Raw genomic sequence first — 16,105 nt, forward strand, 5'->3', positions numbered from 1 at the left:
GCCCTGCGGTGGGGCCAGGTGGGACCGACTGCCCCCTGGAAGGAATAAGCCCCAGCCACCTGACCCAGCAAGGCCCTGCCCTGGGGTTGGGGGGGAGCCAGCACCCCCTAGCAGGGACAGGCCCCTCCCACATTCCCTGCCCCACAGAGCCAGACAGGCCCTGCCCTGGGGTGGGAGCCTGCGCCAAGGCATGTGTAGGTGTGTGCCAGCCAGTAGAAACACACGCAGTCGGATGCGGGTGGCTGTGGGCGCTTTGCTGGGCAACACCTGAATCTTCCCTGAGTGGCCACCCAAGCGCTCAGCTTACAGGGGGACACTGGGAGGGACCCAACTGAGTGATGGTGGGGTGGAGCAGGCTGGGGCTGAGTTGTGCCACCTCCTGTTTCCCACTGCCACTGGTGAGCACAGGGGCAGGTGCCAATCCCTGCTGCTGGCGCCAGGACCCCTGTAATCCTCCAGGCTGCACTGGAACTTTTCCTTGCAACAAACCCCACTGCCAACTTTGTCCACATATTCATTCTGGGGATACCATCACTGGACCTAACCACTGCAACATATTATTAAAGACTGACAACCTATCCTTAATCAGGATGCCAGACTCCAGAAGGCCCTAGGTGATAGGCCTGTTCTCTCCTCCAGAAACCTCCCAGCCTTATGAGGATTCTCACCAACAGCCACAGTCTATACCACAGGAACAGCAGTCCTGGAACTTTTCCTTGCAACAAAGCCCACTGCCAGCTTTGTCCCCATAGCTATTCTGGAGATACCATCACTGCACCTAACCAGCTTAGTCACAGAACCACAGGCACATTCTCATGTTCCTCAACTAACATCATATATACCATCATGTGCCAACAACGCCCAGATGCTTTGTATATTGGACAGACTTCAAACTTCCTTAGACAAAGAGTTAATGGGCACAAAACAGACATAAAAACACTCCTGATCCAAAAACCGGTCAGCCAACATTTTGATGGAGTAGGCCATTCTGTTAATGACTTAAAAGTCTGCGTTTTACTGACGAGGAATTTTCACAACCGTCTTGAAAGAGAGGCTGCTGAACTCTCTTTCATATTCCAATTCAACACATTAACACGTGGTTTGAACCAGGATGCGAATTTTCTGGGTCATTATAGGGGCTCTTTTGCATACTTGGCTTAATCTAATTCTTGACTCCCCCCACCCCTTCTGCCTCTCTACTCTCTGATTTGCTCACCTTGATAATTTTTTTCTGATTTGTCAACCTTGATTACTGTTTTTGGTTTTGTGTGCCTTAAATATTGAGTCTGTTCTGGTCTGGCTCTGGTCTGAAGTGGGTCTGTCCCATGAAAGCTCGCCTAATAAATTATTTTGTTAGTCTTTAAAGTGCTATTTGACTGCTTTTTTGTTTTGATAGTATATAGACTAGCACGGCTCCCTCTTGTATTGGAAACACGATTGATCTGAAGAAGTGGGTCTGTCCCACAAAAGCTGATCACTGAATAAATCACTTTGTCTTTAAAGTACTAGTTTTCTGCTGTTTTGTTTTGGAGGTTTTGAATGCAAAGGTGTGCAAGACAAGCACCTCCAGGTATCTGCAAGGTTTGGAGAGGGGATGAAAGCCAGATTCAAAACCAATGAGAAGAGCAATGGGACCTGTGAAGTGGGCCCAATGAAAGAAGGCTGGACATACGGCGGCCTTAGAAGTCACCAGCAAATGCCTGGTTTTGGAAGCACCACCCTCTTTGAAGGTGAATGAGATGCCACCCAGAGGAAGGCACCACAGATGTCTAACTGCATATGCGTATGATGTGATGGCTCTCGCGGGTTATGCATGTGCCAGTGATGGCTAACTGGTGTCCACCTGCATGAGAGGGAGGACCCTATAACTCTAAGGCATCTTGCAGAGGGACTCCCGGGTCTCATCTTGTCATCATTGGAGCATAGATCCAGATCCGCAGAAGCTCGACTCCACCCCTTTCCCATCTAACTCACCTGGGCAGTGCAGTTAGGGGGAGCAACTATTGATAACAGCAACAAGACCAGGTTTGTGTGTGTGTGTGTGTGTGTGTAAGTGCAATATATTATGTGCATATGATAAGTGTTTATTGCTATATGTGTTATTACCAGTAAATGTGGTGTTTTGCTTATTCCCCTGAAAAGATCCCGTGCAGTACCGTACGTACAACCTCGCATCCGTACAACAGCACGCTCTTCACACGTGTGTGGAAGATCTGCACTTTCACCTTTGCAGATGTTATCTGTGAACTCCAGATGGGGCGAAGAGTCTTGAATGAGCTGTTGCGTTCCCTATCCTGGCACCGATATCCTCGTCTGTTCTGCCTTCCCTGCCCATAACACTCTCCAAATCACCAGTGTGATAGTGTTGTCATTGGACTGGTTGGACTAGTATTGAGGCATTAACAGTAAAAGCAGGACAGCTCTGTGGCTTGAGCATTAGTCTGTTAAGCCCAGGGGTCTGAGTCCAATGCTGGAGGGGGCTGCTTAGGGATGTGGGGCCATTTAGAGACTTACTTTATTTTTTTTTAAAAAAGGGGGGATGGTGCTTGATTGGGTTCAACAACCTCCTGAGGTCCCTTGCAGTTCTATGAGATGCGTATCTCCATAAACCCTTTTTTTTCAGTAACAGAGAGGTCGCCGTGCTAGTCTATATACTATCAAAACAAAAAAGCAGTCAAGTAGCACTGTAAAGACTAACAAAATAATTTATTAGGTGATGAGCTTTCGTGGGACAGACCCACTTCTTCAATAAATGATATGTTGATATTAGGCTGTCCAGTGATTTAAAAAGTAATTGTGATTAGTAATAGGTAGTCCGTTGTGTCCAGCGATGACATCTTGAGCTTGCACAGGCTCGTCGGTTGTGGACTCGCACGTGGCTGAGGAGACCAAGCTTTGAACGGCCTGGGCATTCACAGTGGGTGCAAGGGAATTGTCCTGGCTCTGTTGGTGCGGCTGCTGCTGTTGCTTTCTTCCTCTCATGAGCATCAATAAGGCGTACACGTTGCTGCTCTTCAAAGTCGTCATATGTGTGTCGATTAACTGCACAGTTAAAAAATTAAGTGTGCTTAACCATGCGATTAATCATGTTCTTGAACAATAACAGAATACCATTTATATACATATTTTAGGGTGCCTTTCACGTTGTCAAATATATTGGCTTCAAATACAACACAAAATACCAAGTGCATATTGCCCACTTTATATTTATTTGCATTTAAAATATTCGCGCAGTAGAAATAAACAGTATTTTTCAATTCACTCAGTATAAGCCCTGCAATGCAATCTCTTTAGTTTGAAAGTTGAACTTACAAATGTAGAATTCTGTACAAAAATAACGGCCCTCAAAAATCAAACCAATGTAAAGCTTCAGAGCAGTGGCTCCCAAATTTTTGACATCATGTCCCCCTTCTGATTTACACTAAACCCGCATGCCCCACTCCTTGTATAGTGAAATAAATTTAACCCTTTGCACTCATATTCAGATTATTGTTCGCGTTCAACCAACTCGTAATTTTTTTACCCATGTATCTGGTGCATCTGAGGAAGATTGAAAAATACAAATAAACATGAAATATTATTTTATTTTGTTGAAAATTTCATAACCTTACATGAACAAAAAATCAATGTCAGTGTATATATTGTAATCAACACTTATCATGTGGTATATCACAAAAACACTTCACATTCAAACCTCTTCAAAACTAAAACTTAACTAAACTGCAGTAAACAGAATAAGACAGGAACATACCAGTAGTTAACGGTTAACCCAATGATTTTTCTTTCCCCAGTCATTTACTTTTGAAGATAAAACAGAAATTTGCAAACCAGAAATTTAAGCCAATAAAAGTAATTTGAATCAAATTAATTTCAGGAGACACTTGAGACTGGTTTTACCCTCCCAAGCTCAAAAATTCTAGGTTTGAAGAATGAAAGAACACAACACAAGTCACTCTCCGCTTCCAGCCAATTGTGCTGTTTTGTTGTTAATACAATGAGATGAGAGTTGAAAAACCAGCTTTGCCAATGTACATAGAATTGAAGGGAATGATGAAATGCTGTGCTTCTTCTCCAACTTTTTGGTAAATGGGGAGGTGTTTGACCCAAAACTCTTCCAGATTCATGGCTTCAAAATTATCCTTTGCCCTTGAATTGTACTTCAGTTCAATGGCTCATTCTTGCAAAGGGTCCAGCAATAAATCCACATCAATGATGAATAGGTTTTGCAGCAATTTCGAAACTGCATCATCTGAGGTGGCATCTGGAATATAGGGCATGAACTCCTCAGCAAGGGAATCAAGATGAGACAGAATTTTGTTCTTTTAATCCATGTAATGCTGATCAAGATCTTTCTTTTCAGCTCGGACAAGAGCCAGCAACCTTTCCGAAGCGGAGTGCGGGAAGTTGACCTTTTGACCTCCTTATATGGTCTGAGGGCTGGTGATACTTTTTAAAGTCATTAATAGTCCTACTTACAACAGTTCCATTACCACATGAATAAAGATGCAGAGTTTTACCATTTAGCTGGCAGTTGGTAGCATTAGCTGGTCTTTTGTTCATCCACAGGTGGCCTCGCTTTGAGCAAACTCCCAGCTGCAAGGGGGAGGTGGGGTGGGCCCGAGTTCCTGCCTCCTGTGCCAATGAAAATTGGCACCTGTGCCGCTCTTGGTTCTCGTGCCAGGCATTGCGAACCCCTGATCTATAGAAAGAATTAACAGTAGATTTTCTTTTTTTGGCACCATAAACTTACGTGCCAAATGTAACGAATATCCCCGGGTAATTAAAGCGATGACAAAGGAGTGAAAAGCATCACACGCACGAAGGCTGACATGGCGAGCTATTATAGGCCTATAATTGCTATTTAAAATGGAACAGAAGAACAGAATTTACCTTCTGCTGAAAGGAATAACAAATAACACAGACACTGTCCGGACGATGAATACCAGCAAACAGAGCAGAACACCGGGCTGGCAGAGGAGGGGGATGGTTTTCCAAGAAAGCAAGTGAAAGAGGGGAAAGCTGACATCTGGAGAGACACCGGCGGTACGAAGGAATTGGCGTCCTGCACTGCGGCCGCCCCTTCGTGAAAAACGATTTTGGTTTTTCTCGTAAGGACAGGAAGGGAGGCCGCCCGGCGCTCTTGGTTTGGCAGCGACTATTGCCAGGAATCTCACCGCTGGCCTGTGTTGTGACAGCTGCAATGGAGTGACAATGCCAACGGGGGCGTAGGGAAGAGGTGGTTAAATGCCACTTAAAAAAATGGGTATTTCAGGGGAATTTGAGAGTTTGATCGGTTTCCCTCATGGCCTCAGGCTCCCGCACAGGGGTGCCCCCACTTTGGGAACTCCGGTCATACCCCTCATACGATCTCAGTGACCCTGTGCCTGGGCAGCGCCCGGCCCGACGGGCCCGATCCCGGTGCCTGGGGTGGGCGCTGTTCTGCCGGGCGGGCGCTGGGACCCAGCAGACTCCCGAGAGGGCGCCGGCTCCGGCTCCGGCTCCGGCTCCGGCTGGGCGCTGCTGGGTCCTGCTGCCCTCTGGCTCCGCCGGGCGGAGCGGCCTCGGGGGGCTCCGCAGCCGCCGCCCGCCCATTGCAGCCGCCCGCCCGCGCCGCGCCGCGGGGATGAGACCCCGCCGCAGGTACCGCGCCCGGCCCGGAGCAGGGGAGGGGCTGGGCGGGGGCGGGGGCGGGGGCGGGAGGGGAGACACCGGGGCACACAGACAGCCGGACACCGGGACACACAGACACCGGGGCACACAGACAGCCGGACACCGGGACACACAGACACCGGGGCACACAGACAGCTGGACACCGGGACACACAGGCACCGGGACACACAGACAGCCGGACACCGGGACACACAGACAGCCGGACACACAGGCAGCCGGACCCTGAGACACACAGAGGTAGGGAAACAAAGACAGACAGAGAGAGACACACGCAGGCAGACAGCAGGACACACAGACAGACACCACGACACACATACAGAGGTAGACAGACATGTGGCTACACAGACACCTGAATGCCCAGCCAGACACAGGACACACAGGCAGAGAGACACAGGGATGCACAGACGGACACAGGACAGACAGACAAAGGGACGCACAGACAAATGCCGGGACTCCCAGACAGACAGCGAGGTGCACAAAGGACAGACACAGGGACACACAGACAGACACACCTATGCCCGTTCCATGTCTACCACCTCCCTGTCTCTCAGGCAGGCAGCACCCTGGCCCTGATGCCCTGTGCCCTGCCTGGTATAGCTGTCTGGGACAGTGCCCAGCTCCAGCCCTGGTGCCCGAGAGTGCCCCCCTCCTGGTCCCTGGCCGGGTGGTGCAGAGTGTCAGGGTGTGCAAGGTGCTGCACAGTTCCAAGCACCTTCCTAGGTGCTGGCAGCAGACACTGGCTAGGGACAAGGGCGTAGCTGTGCCCTGGAGGGTTGGGAGCAGTCCAGGGAATGGAGAAAGCTGGGGAGGGCAGGTGGGGGGGACAATGTTATGGAGTGGAAAGAGGGGCGCTGGGGGTGAAGGAGGGATGGGAAGAAGGAGAAGGTATGTGGATTGGGGGCAGGAAGCTGCTGGGAGTGGGACTCAGGACTCCTGGGTTCTTTCCCTGGCCTAGGGAGGGGAGTGGCACTTAGTGGTTGCTAATGGTGATAATGCTGGTGTAAGAGACTTGTGTAAGGTACTCGGAATGGTACTGCGCAGCATTTTGATTAAGCACCTAGAAAGGCACCAAGTGAATATGGACCACAACAAATGGCTTAAAACCTGTCCCATTGCTAGGGCTGAAAAATGTAACTTTTAGCGGGGATCAATCTCATGGGAACCGGTTCTCAGCCCTGTGCAATGCAGCGTGTTCTTACCAATGACCTGGCAGAAGCCACAACATCCTTAACTGTGATTAAAACGGTTGGGATGAATCGCTGTTTTACCAGCACTGTTAATAGAATACCAATTGACATTTATTATAAATGTTTTGGATGTTTTCCTGTATTTTTAAGTATGTTGATTTCAATTACAACCCAGCATACAAAGCGGACACCTCTCGTTTATACTATTATTTTCCATTACAAATATTTGAACGGTAAAAAAAAGACATAGGATTTTTCAGTTCACCTCAGAGAAGTACTTCTGTGCAATTGTTTTACGGTGGAAACGCAACTTGCAAGTGGAGATTTTCTCTTTTTGTTGTAACACAACTGGACTCAGAACCCAAACAATATAAAACTTTAGTGCCTACACGACCATTCAGTCCTACTTCTTGTTCAGAAAATCACTCAGACCAGTGTTTCTCAACTAGGCCTATACGTACCCTTGGGAGTCTTCTGGGGGTACATCAACTCAGCTAGGTAGTTGCCTAGTTTTCAACAGGCTACATAAAAACACTAGTAAAGTCGGTGCAATCTCAAAGTTAATTCAGAGAATGACTTGTTTCTATTGCTACTTATGCCTCACACAGAAATGTAAGTACAATATTTCTATTCCAATTCATGTATTTGGTAATAAGATGGTAGAAAGTCAGCCAGTTTTCAGTAAAAAACAAAAAAGCAGTAAAATAGCACTTCCAAGACAAAGCAAATAAATTATTAGGTGACCTTTCATGGGACAGACCCACTTCTTCAGACCAGAGCTATGCCAGAACAGACTCGATATTTAAGGCACAGACAACCAAACAAAGTAATCAAGGTTGACAAATCAGAAAAAAAGGTATCGGGGTTTTCAGTAGTCATTGTCAGTGATATTTTTGCATGTTTTTGGAAGCAGGTAGTTTTTAAGTGAGGTGCAACTCAGTGGTATGCAAAACAAGTCTGACTCCTGGAAAGGGTACAGTAATCTGAACAGGCTGAATGGCAACATCATACTGAATGTTTGGCTGAATGGTTCAAGACCTCAGATTACCTTCGTCTGTAGGCAAGGACAGGCCTGCCTCCCCAGGTCTGTGAGACTGAAGGGTCATTACCTAGCATGGAGAACAACAAAGTCCTGTGGCACCTTATAGACTAACAGATATTTTGGAGCATCAGCTTTCGTGGGCGAAGACCCGCTTTGTCTTCAAGATGCATCTGATGAAGCGGGTCTTTGCCCCCGAAAGCTTATGCTCCAAAATCTCTAATAGTCTATCAGTAGTATGTATCAAAAGAGGAGAAAACAGGTCAGATCAGACAGGGATGTGGCCCATTGTCAGAGCCTAATGGGGACATATTAACACCCAGGGCAGAGAAGCAGCTTTTGTAAGGGGCCAGCCACTCCGAGTCTCTGTTTAATCCTTAGTTGATGGAGTCAAATTTGTTTCTCAAGTGGTGGTAGGTGCACATACACTGAGGAGTACAAGAAAGAAGTCTGGGGTACTTTGCGAAAGGGGTGCTTTGTAAAACTAGGTTGAGGAACACTTAGACGAGTTTGTGTCCATTTGCAGAAAGTAATGCTGCCTTGTACGTATTTACAGTCACCTGAAAGTGAGGCCATGGTTGTTAAAATGGAATGTGTTAATTAAATGTCTACCTGAACTCCTTACAGAGAATTGTACGTCTCCCGGCTTGTTTTATCCTCATTCTGCAAGTGTATTTCATGTTAGAGCAGTTGTCAATGACCACCCAGCACACGCTTGTTGTAAGAATACTTTCACTGCAGATACGATAAGACTCAAAGAAGGTACCAACGTGTGATTTCTAAAGACAGCTACAGTCAGTCCTCAAACTGTGTCTCTCCGATATAAGTTACTTCCCACTTATACCATTGAAACCGAGGAACACGATGTGAAAATTCTGCTGGCGTTTAGAAAACGGAAAATTAGCATATCCTCCCAGCATCCTCTGTAACTCTCCTGTCTCTTGCTGCACATAGAAGGGTTTAAAAATGTATCTGTTAGGATAATTTCTTTAAATGTAGCTTAATACGCTTAAATGCATGGTATGGTAAGTGAGTGGTACATTAGGGTTTAAATGGTCACAGAGGCAAAATTTGAGCTCTTAGGGTAAGTGTCCTTACGTCAAAACAAGCTACTCCAAAATAGCTAATTTTTAAATAACACTGCTCCATGCAATTTTTTTTTCTGAAAAAAAAAAAGGTACTGGTACAGACCCCCTGGTATGGTATGGGGGGACTCCTCAGCTGAGAGCCAGGTAGGGGTGGACCCTCACTGACAGCCCAGCTGTGGGAACCCTGGCCAGGGTGTGGGGAGGGTGAGTCCATGCAGCGCCGGGGAGCCCTGTGGCGTGTGAGCTCTGGCCGGAGGCAACTTGTGGCTGGAGGCAACCTGCAGCTAGAGGTGCCCTGTGGTGCGTAAGCAAGGGCCAGAGGTGCCCTGTGGCTGGAGGTGCCCTGCAACGTGTGAGTGGGCTGGAGAGGCTCCGTGGCGTGTGAGCCGTGGCTGGAGGTGCCCTGTGGTGATAAAATAATGGGATAAAAAGTAGCATTCTGCCAGAAAACAAGCCCTGATGCTGCTACACACAAAATGCATTTCAAAATAGCACTTAACCTATTTCAAAATACAGAGCCTAGATCACATAGCCCCTATTTCGAAACAGAGCCGCCGGAAGCACTAGGACTTATTTTGAAATAGGACCTGTTCCCTGTCTTAACAGCACCTCTTCCAAAGCAGGGAACAGACACAATTCCTCATAGAATAAGGTTTACCAATTTCAAAATAAGCCAACCACCATTTTGAAATTATTTCAAAATTGCGGTGGCACTGTGTAGACACTAGGACAGCTATTTTCAAATAACAGCTGTTATTCTGAAATAACAAGAAGTCCTGTGGCACCTTATAGTCTATAAGGTGCCTCAGGGCTTCTTGTTGTTTTTGAAGATACAGACTAACTCGGCTACCCCCTGATTTTGAAATAACTTTGCTGCTGTGTAGACCTACCCTTTCAGTTCCTATCCCCCTCTAGTTATATTATTTCTGATGCAGGAAGATTCCTTATTCTACATCATTTCACTTTAAGTCGCAACTTTACGACTCCTCGATGTAGATGGAGTGCTCCACCCAGGGCTTAAGATTCTGAAGTGCCTTTCCAAATCTAAGAAGGACGAGGTGCAGCGTATGCTTTCTGAAGTCATAAAAGAGCGAAACTCTGATGTGAAATCTCCAGAGCCACCAAAAAAGAAAATCAACCTGGCTGAACAAGGGATCGGACTGAGTGGACTTGTAGGCGCTGACATTTTACAGTGTTGTTTTCGAGTGCAGTTCTGTAACAAAAAACATCTACCTTTATCGATTGTCCTTCTATGATGAAAAGAATGCCCGGCAGTGCTTGTAGGAGGCAAGCTGAAAAATACCATTTTTTTCTCTTCTTCCCTGGGTAAATATTTGATATAAAAATGATATTGTAAAGAGAACCCTGTACATTTTGTTTTCTGCACTGTAATTGAAAAGCAACATATTTGAACGTGGAGAAAAACTTCAAAGCATAGTTCTAACAAATGGTGATAGGTGTTCTGTTACTGCTTATCAGCACTTTTAACTCGGAGAGTCATTGCAATTCATTTGTAAATCATTTGACAGCCCTAGTTTTCATACTGCTAAATCTGGGAACAGGGCATGTCATTTGCATGCACCAACTGTGGGGCCCTATCTTGGGGAGGAACAACTCTGACAAAGATTTTGGGGGGCATGGTGGCTACAGAACAGGAGCTCCCAGAGTGACCCTGTGGTTTAAAGGGCTGATACGCTCCTGGGATGTAGGAACAGGGGCTTGCAAGAGGTTATTTGGCCCCCGGATCTGGCCCTGGGGCGACGGGTCAGGATGTTGTGTTGCGTTGTGCCCAACACGCAGAAAGGAGGGTGAACAGTCAGAGAGGGGCCAGGAGATTGGTTAACGGGTGAGAAAACCTGAGTGAGAGACACCAGGAGCAGAATCTGTTTATCTTCACAGAGGGAGGGTTCAGGGAGGACTGGGACCAGGCTATCAGAACCACCATTTAATATCTGGCTCTTCAGGCTAACAGAGGAAACCAAAATCAGACAAATTCTGAGCAGGAATAAGGCATCCCTTGGATGGACGGAGCACTTCCAGCAAACTGCAGCAAGGGAGATTTAGGCTGGACATTAGGAAAAAGTTCCTAACTCTCAGGGTGGTTAAACACTGGAATAAATGGCCTGGGGAGGTCGTGGAATCTCCATCGCTGGAGATATTTAAGAGCAGGTTGGATAGACACCTGTCAGGGATGGTCAGTGGTGCATGGTCCTGCCAGGAGCACAGAGGACTGGACTCGATGACCTCTCAGGGTCTCCTCCAGTTCTACTGTTCTATGATTCTATCACACTGAACCTCTGGGGGCTTCTCCATTTCTGATGGGTTGTGGGGGTAGAATAGATGACGAGGGACAATCCTGCCCTGGCTCTGGGCTGGGTGAGCCCTGCTGGGGCGTCTGTGGCTCTCACCCTGTCCCCTTGCCCTGCAGCCATGGCCGGGTAGGCGAAGGGAGCACCAGCACAGCCGCCAGATGGAGCCAGCCCAGCGGAGGGAGTGGGACGGCGTGCCGGGGGGCAGCCTGCCCTCGAGTGTGGCAGAGGGAGGTGAGGGCTGCTTGGGCGTCCGCGCCCGGCGAGACCTGGAGGTGATGGAGGTCTGGCCAGCCGGCACCTGCTGCGCCCATCCCAAGTGCGGCCAGGCTGCGGCCCGGGGCAGGCGGCCGGAGGGCCCGGAGGCCCAGCGGGAGCCCCCCAAGCCAGGCCCCAGGGTGCTGTGGAATCCCAAGCTACACTCGGCCCTGATGGCCTGGCCACAGGGCAGGGACCACCCCCGAGCCCCAAAGCCACGGGGCCCCTACCGCAGCCGGCTGGCCAGCCACAGCTGGCTCCTCCCCCAGGAGGCAGCCGGCGCCCCATCGTCGCCCCCCGAGCACCAACCGGAGGACACCCTGCTGCTGATCGACGCCCAGGGCGTGCCCTACACGGTGTCCCGGCGGGACATGGAGGCAGGACCGGCCCCAGCCCCCCGGCAGGCGCATTGCTGCCCCGTGTGTCTCCGGGCCTTCCTGTACCTCTCGGATCTGGAGCGGCACCGCATCAGCCACTCGGAGCACAAGCCCCACCTGTGCCGGGCCTGCGGCAAGACCTTCAAGCGGGCTTCCCACCTCCAGCGGCACCGGCACATCCACACCGGCCAGCGCCCCTTCCGCTGCGCCGTCTGCCAGAAGGGCTTCCGGGAGTCAGGCGAGCTGCTGCGGCACCAACGGGTGCACACGGGCGAGAAGCCCTACCAGTGCCCACTCTGCCGCCTGCGCTTCACCGAGCGCAACACCCTGCGGCGACACGCCAAGCGCAAGCACGCCCACGAGGCCTGCGGCCAGGGCGCCGGGGGCGAGGGCCGGCCTGGCTGGGCGGCGGAAGATGGCCAGGAGCTGGGTGGCGGGGCAGGGACCCCCTGAGATCCGGCAGAACTGGGGATCAGGCCCTCCCTGCTGCATGGGGATCCCTGGGGGGTCAGGGGGGGGCACCAGGAATGGAGGGAGGTTGGGGGTCCCTGGGACATGGGGACTCCAGAGATGGGGGGCAGGGACCCCAGATGGTGCTGGGATGAAGGAGCGAGGCTGGGCTGCTGCCCCTGCCGGCAGCCCTCCAACGCTACAAGGCCTGGGGATTCAGTGGGGTGCGTAAGGAGCCACCTCCCTCTAAGATGGGGTGCAAGTGGGTGTTTATGGGCCAGGTTGGGGGCAGACACCGTGTCACTAAGGGGCTGTCCCAGGCACGCCCCCTCCAGACTCAACAAAGATGTTGGCTCTCTATGGCCGTCTGTGGAATCCTTGGGTGCGGGGAGGAGTGGAGGGTGCATATAGGGGTGGGATGTCAGGGGAGATGGGCCCATGGGTCTGATCCAGGTGGGTGAGGAGGGATCATAAGAGAAGGGGGTTACACAGTTGGTCACAGTGTGTGTTGGGGGGGACTCATCCAGCTGCAAGCCCACCTCCAGAAATGCTCTGGTGAGTGTGGAGCTGACCCTGAAACCAGCCTCTTCTTAGCCCCAGTGTGCAACTGGGAAACACTGGCAGCTCCCAGGAATCACTGGGAGAGTCTCACATCCCAGGCGGGGCTGAGACCTCACCCAACTCACTGCACATGGGAGATTCCATGATAAAAACCTGAGGCAAGGCTGACGTCCCTTCCCTTATTCAGTACACATGGTGCAACCCAGAGAGCGGGAATGAAGTGAGGAAATTCAGAAGAAAAACTTTGTGAAATTGGCTTTATGGGTAGAAACAATTCAGATAACTAAGGAGATTCCCTTATCAACCCCCTCCCACTTTATTTTGAGAGGGTTTAGGTTCTAACAAAAGAAAATACTTTTAAAACAATGTCTACATTAAAATAAAAACAAGTACGTTACAATACAATTAAACTAAAAATCAAATTGAGATGTAAAGAGTCAATGTTTTAATTAAATTAAACTGGACAAAACATTAAAATGAAAGACAATTGAAAGTTTAACCTTTTAAAGTAAATTAAAATAGGATAAAATAAAACCAGTCGTGTCAAAATGAAAATCAGATTTAAAATGTTAATACATTTTAAAATAAACCATAATAAATTAAAATGCAAATGACAAACCAAAATGGTTTAAAAAGGTAATAGATTTTTTTTAAAATTAAAATTAAATCACAAATGAACATGAAATAAGATTTAGAATGGTAAGAATGATAGATATAAACGTGCAAATAAAAGGTTGAAATTTTAAATTCTTAAAGTAAGTTAAAATAAATGTGATTTTCTATATATTTGAAAGTAAACAAAATAAAATTCAAACTTAAATTTAACTTTTTAATGAAGAATTTAGGTTCTGGTTCCCTTTTAAAGACAGGGCTTTGGAACCCTGGGAGATCAGAACCGGAAACACTAGAATTCTTAGACAGCAAAGAAAACAGAGAAACCCCAGTCAACCCTTGTGCTGGCATTTTACACTGGACTCTTCAGAGCAGTCTGACCTAGTGGCCACGGCACTGCACTGGGATGCAGAGGACCTGAGGTCTGTCGTGCCTCAGTTTCTCTGTCTGCTAAATTCTCTCTTTTGTGAAGTGCTTTTTCAGACTACTGTGCTATACAATAGTAATTATTCCTACCAGGTCCTTGCCACTTTAGGCTGGTCCCTTGAGTTTCCAAATGTTCAGATAAATTGTTTTCTGTGTAAAAAGGACAGTTTTTGCAAATGAAAAATCGCTGACAAAAATAGGCTGTTCAGGGTGAGATTATTCATTTATATATTTGTTCTAACTGCCATTCATATCAGCCAGTGTGCTCCCAGTGAGGCAGTTGTCCAAACATATAATGTTCATAAATAAATAAATAAGTTTTATTTTCCAAAATTGCAATTTTTGGTAAAGAAACAAATTTTGAAAAACATCAGTTCACAGTTATACTATTGTCCTTCACTTGGGAGGTTGAATTTCCACATTTATAATACAATCATTTGCTATTAGAAAACCCCATTTGCAAAAATTACAACTGCAAAATTCATAATTAAAATCAATTAATGTTTGTTTCTTTGTATTATTATGTGCGGGCTTTTGGTTTTTCCACCTTACCACATTGGATTGCTCACTTTTGTCTCCTGGTGTTCGTTATCCTCCCTCCTTCCGCAAATAAATTCTATTTAAATATCAAATTTGCAAAATTTGCATTTTTTAAGATCACAGGGTTTTTAATTTAAAAAATTCCCTTTGAGATTTTTATTTTTTCCCTTCCCTGTTACTTTGGAGTGGTCTTTCTGGGCTCATGGCACCATGGATTGCATTTGCACTTCTCCAACATTTTTTTTGAAAAATCATTTTTATGTAAAGATCTCATTTTCAAAAGAATTCACACGTGTGTTCGCTTTTAGAAGAAATGTAACATAAAGGAAATTGAAGAGGAACAGGCTCAGTTTGAAAACCAAAGCAACAAAACCATCTTCTGCCTTTTGACCAATTATTTTAAACATTTATTTTTTCCCCTGGGGCTGGCAGCTCTCCAGGCTGGTCTGTTAAATCTGGGAGGAGAGTCTTTTTGACACAGGAAAATTTCAAATACAGTGTTGTGCATTGACCAGATAAGAACCTACAACCAGGCATACTGGGTCACAGCCATGGTCCATCTAGTGGAGAATGCTGTTGTCTGACCACAGGTGGGACCAGGTGCTCCTGAGGGCATGGACCAAACAGAGCCATTATTAGCAAGTGACCCATCCCCCAGTGTCCAATCCATGTATCCGGCCATCAGAGGTTTGGGGTGCCCAGAGCTCGGGGTTTTGTCCCTGACCAGCTTGGCTGAGCCATTGATGGATCACTCCAGCAGGAACTTCTCAAATTCTTTTCTGAACCCAGTTCCACCCCAGTCACCCTTCTATAGGTCTCTTATATCCAGGGCTGTCCCTAGGGAAGTGTGGGGCCCAGAGCAACCCCCACACATTAGACCCCTTCCCCGAAGCCTCTTCCCCTGCGCGATGCCACCTGGGAGATGTGGAGTGGGGCAGCAGCAGGGGTTGCCCCCACCCCTCATGCTCACCATGGCAGTAAGGGCTGGAGCAATCCAGCAGCCTGCTCCACGCTGCCCAGCCCCTCCCCCAGCCCGCTGTGGAACACCCCAACTCCAGCCTGCTCCCCCAAGCCTTACAGTGCTAGATGGGAGCACAGCAGGTAGGGAGATGGGCAGGGGAGTCCTACAGCTCCTGCCACTGCAGTGAGTGCAGCGGGGCCTGACCTGCTGCTGCCTCGTACCCCGTTCCCCAGGTAATCCCCAGGCCGCCTGGGCCCCATCCATAGGATTATTGAGGCAGGGCCTGGGGCAGCCTGCCCGAACGGTCCTATCTCTGCTGCCATCCAAGGCTGAGGAGCGTCTTTGCCAGGCCCTGGGGGGAAGCCAGCTCTGGGCCCCTGGAAGGGGCGGGGCTTTGAGCAGAAGTGGGTGTGGGAGCTGGTCCCCCCAAGCAAGCCCTACAGGACACGCACTCTGGGCTTGGGGCTCTGACCACGGTTGGGGTAGTGGAGCCCATGGCTGGGAGCCCCGGGCCTTTTAAATTGCCAGCCTCCCCATCCCTTAGCAGGACAGACCCAGTCTTCGGAATCTCTCATACGGAAGCCGTTCTACGTCCTGGCCCATTTCTGTTGTCCTTCTCCGCACCTT

At 48.5% G+C, this 16,105-nt stretch overlaps 1 protein-coding gene across 1 annotated transcript; it reads left to right on the forward strand.

Annotated features, from left to right (window-relative positions):
• The first annotated feature begins 1,594 nt into the window (after window positions 1–1,594).
• Window positions 1,595–14,610, forward strand: LOC142025276 (uncharacterized). Its single transcript, XM_075017902.1, has 3 exons — window positions 1,595–1,730; window positions 5,393–5,640; window positions 11,413–14,610. Exons 1-3 carry the CDS (start codon window positions 1,595–1,597, stop codon window positions 12,379–12,381), a joined length of 1,353 nt encoding a protein of 450 aa, XP_074874003.1. The 3' UTR covers window positions 12,382–14,610.
• Window positions 14,611–16,105: the final 1,495 nt, after the last annotated feature.

This window comes from Carettochelys insculpta, chromosome 22 (assembly GCF_033958435.1).
Source record: "Carettochelys insculpta isolate YL-2023 chromosome 22, ASM3395843v1, whole genome shotgun sequence".
Lineage (NCBI taxonomy): Eukaryota > Metazoa > Chordata > Testudines > Carettochelyidae > Carettochelys > Carettochelys insculpta.

Excerpts from the sequence above, each read along its gene's own strand:
- LOC142025276 (XM_075017902.1), top strand. The coding sequence starts at position 1,595 with ATGAAAGCCAGATTCAAAACCAATGAGAAGAGCAATGGGACCTGTGAA. Across the intron at positions 1,731-5,392 it reads AAGCACCACCCTCTTTGAAG|CGCCCGGCCCGACGGGCCCG; the intron begins GTGAATGAGATG and ends GTGCCTGGGCAG. Across the intron at positions 5,641-11,412 it reads GGGATGAGACCCCGCCGCAG|CCATGGCCGGGTAGGCGAAG; the intron begins GTACCGCGCCCG and ends CTTGCCCTGCAG.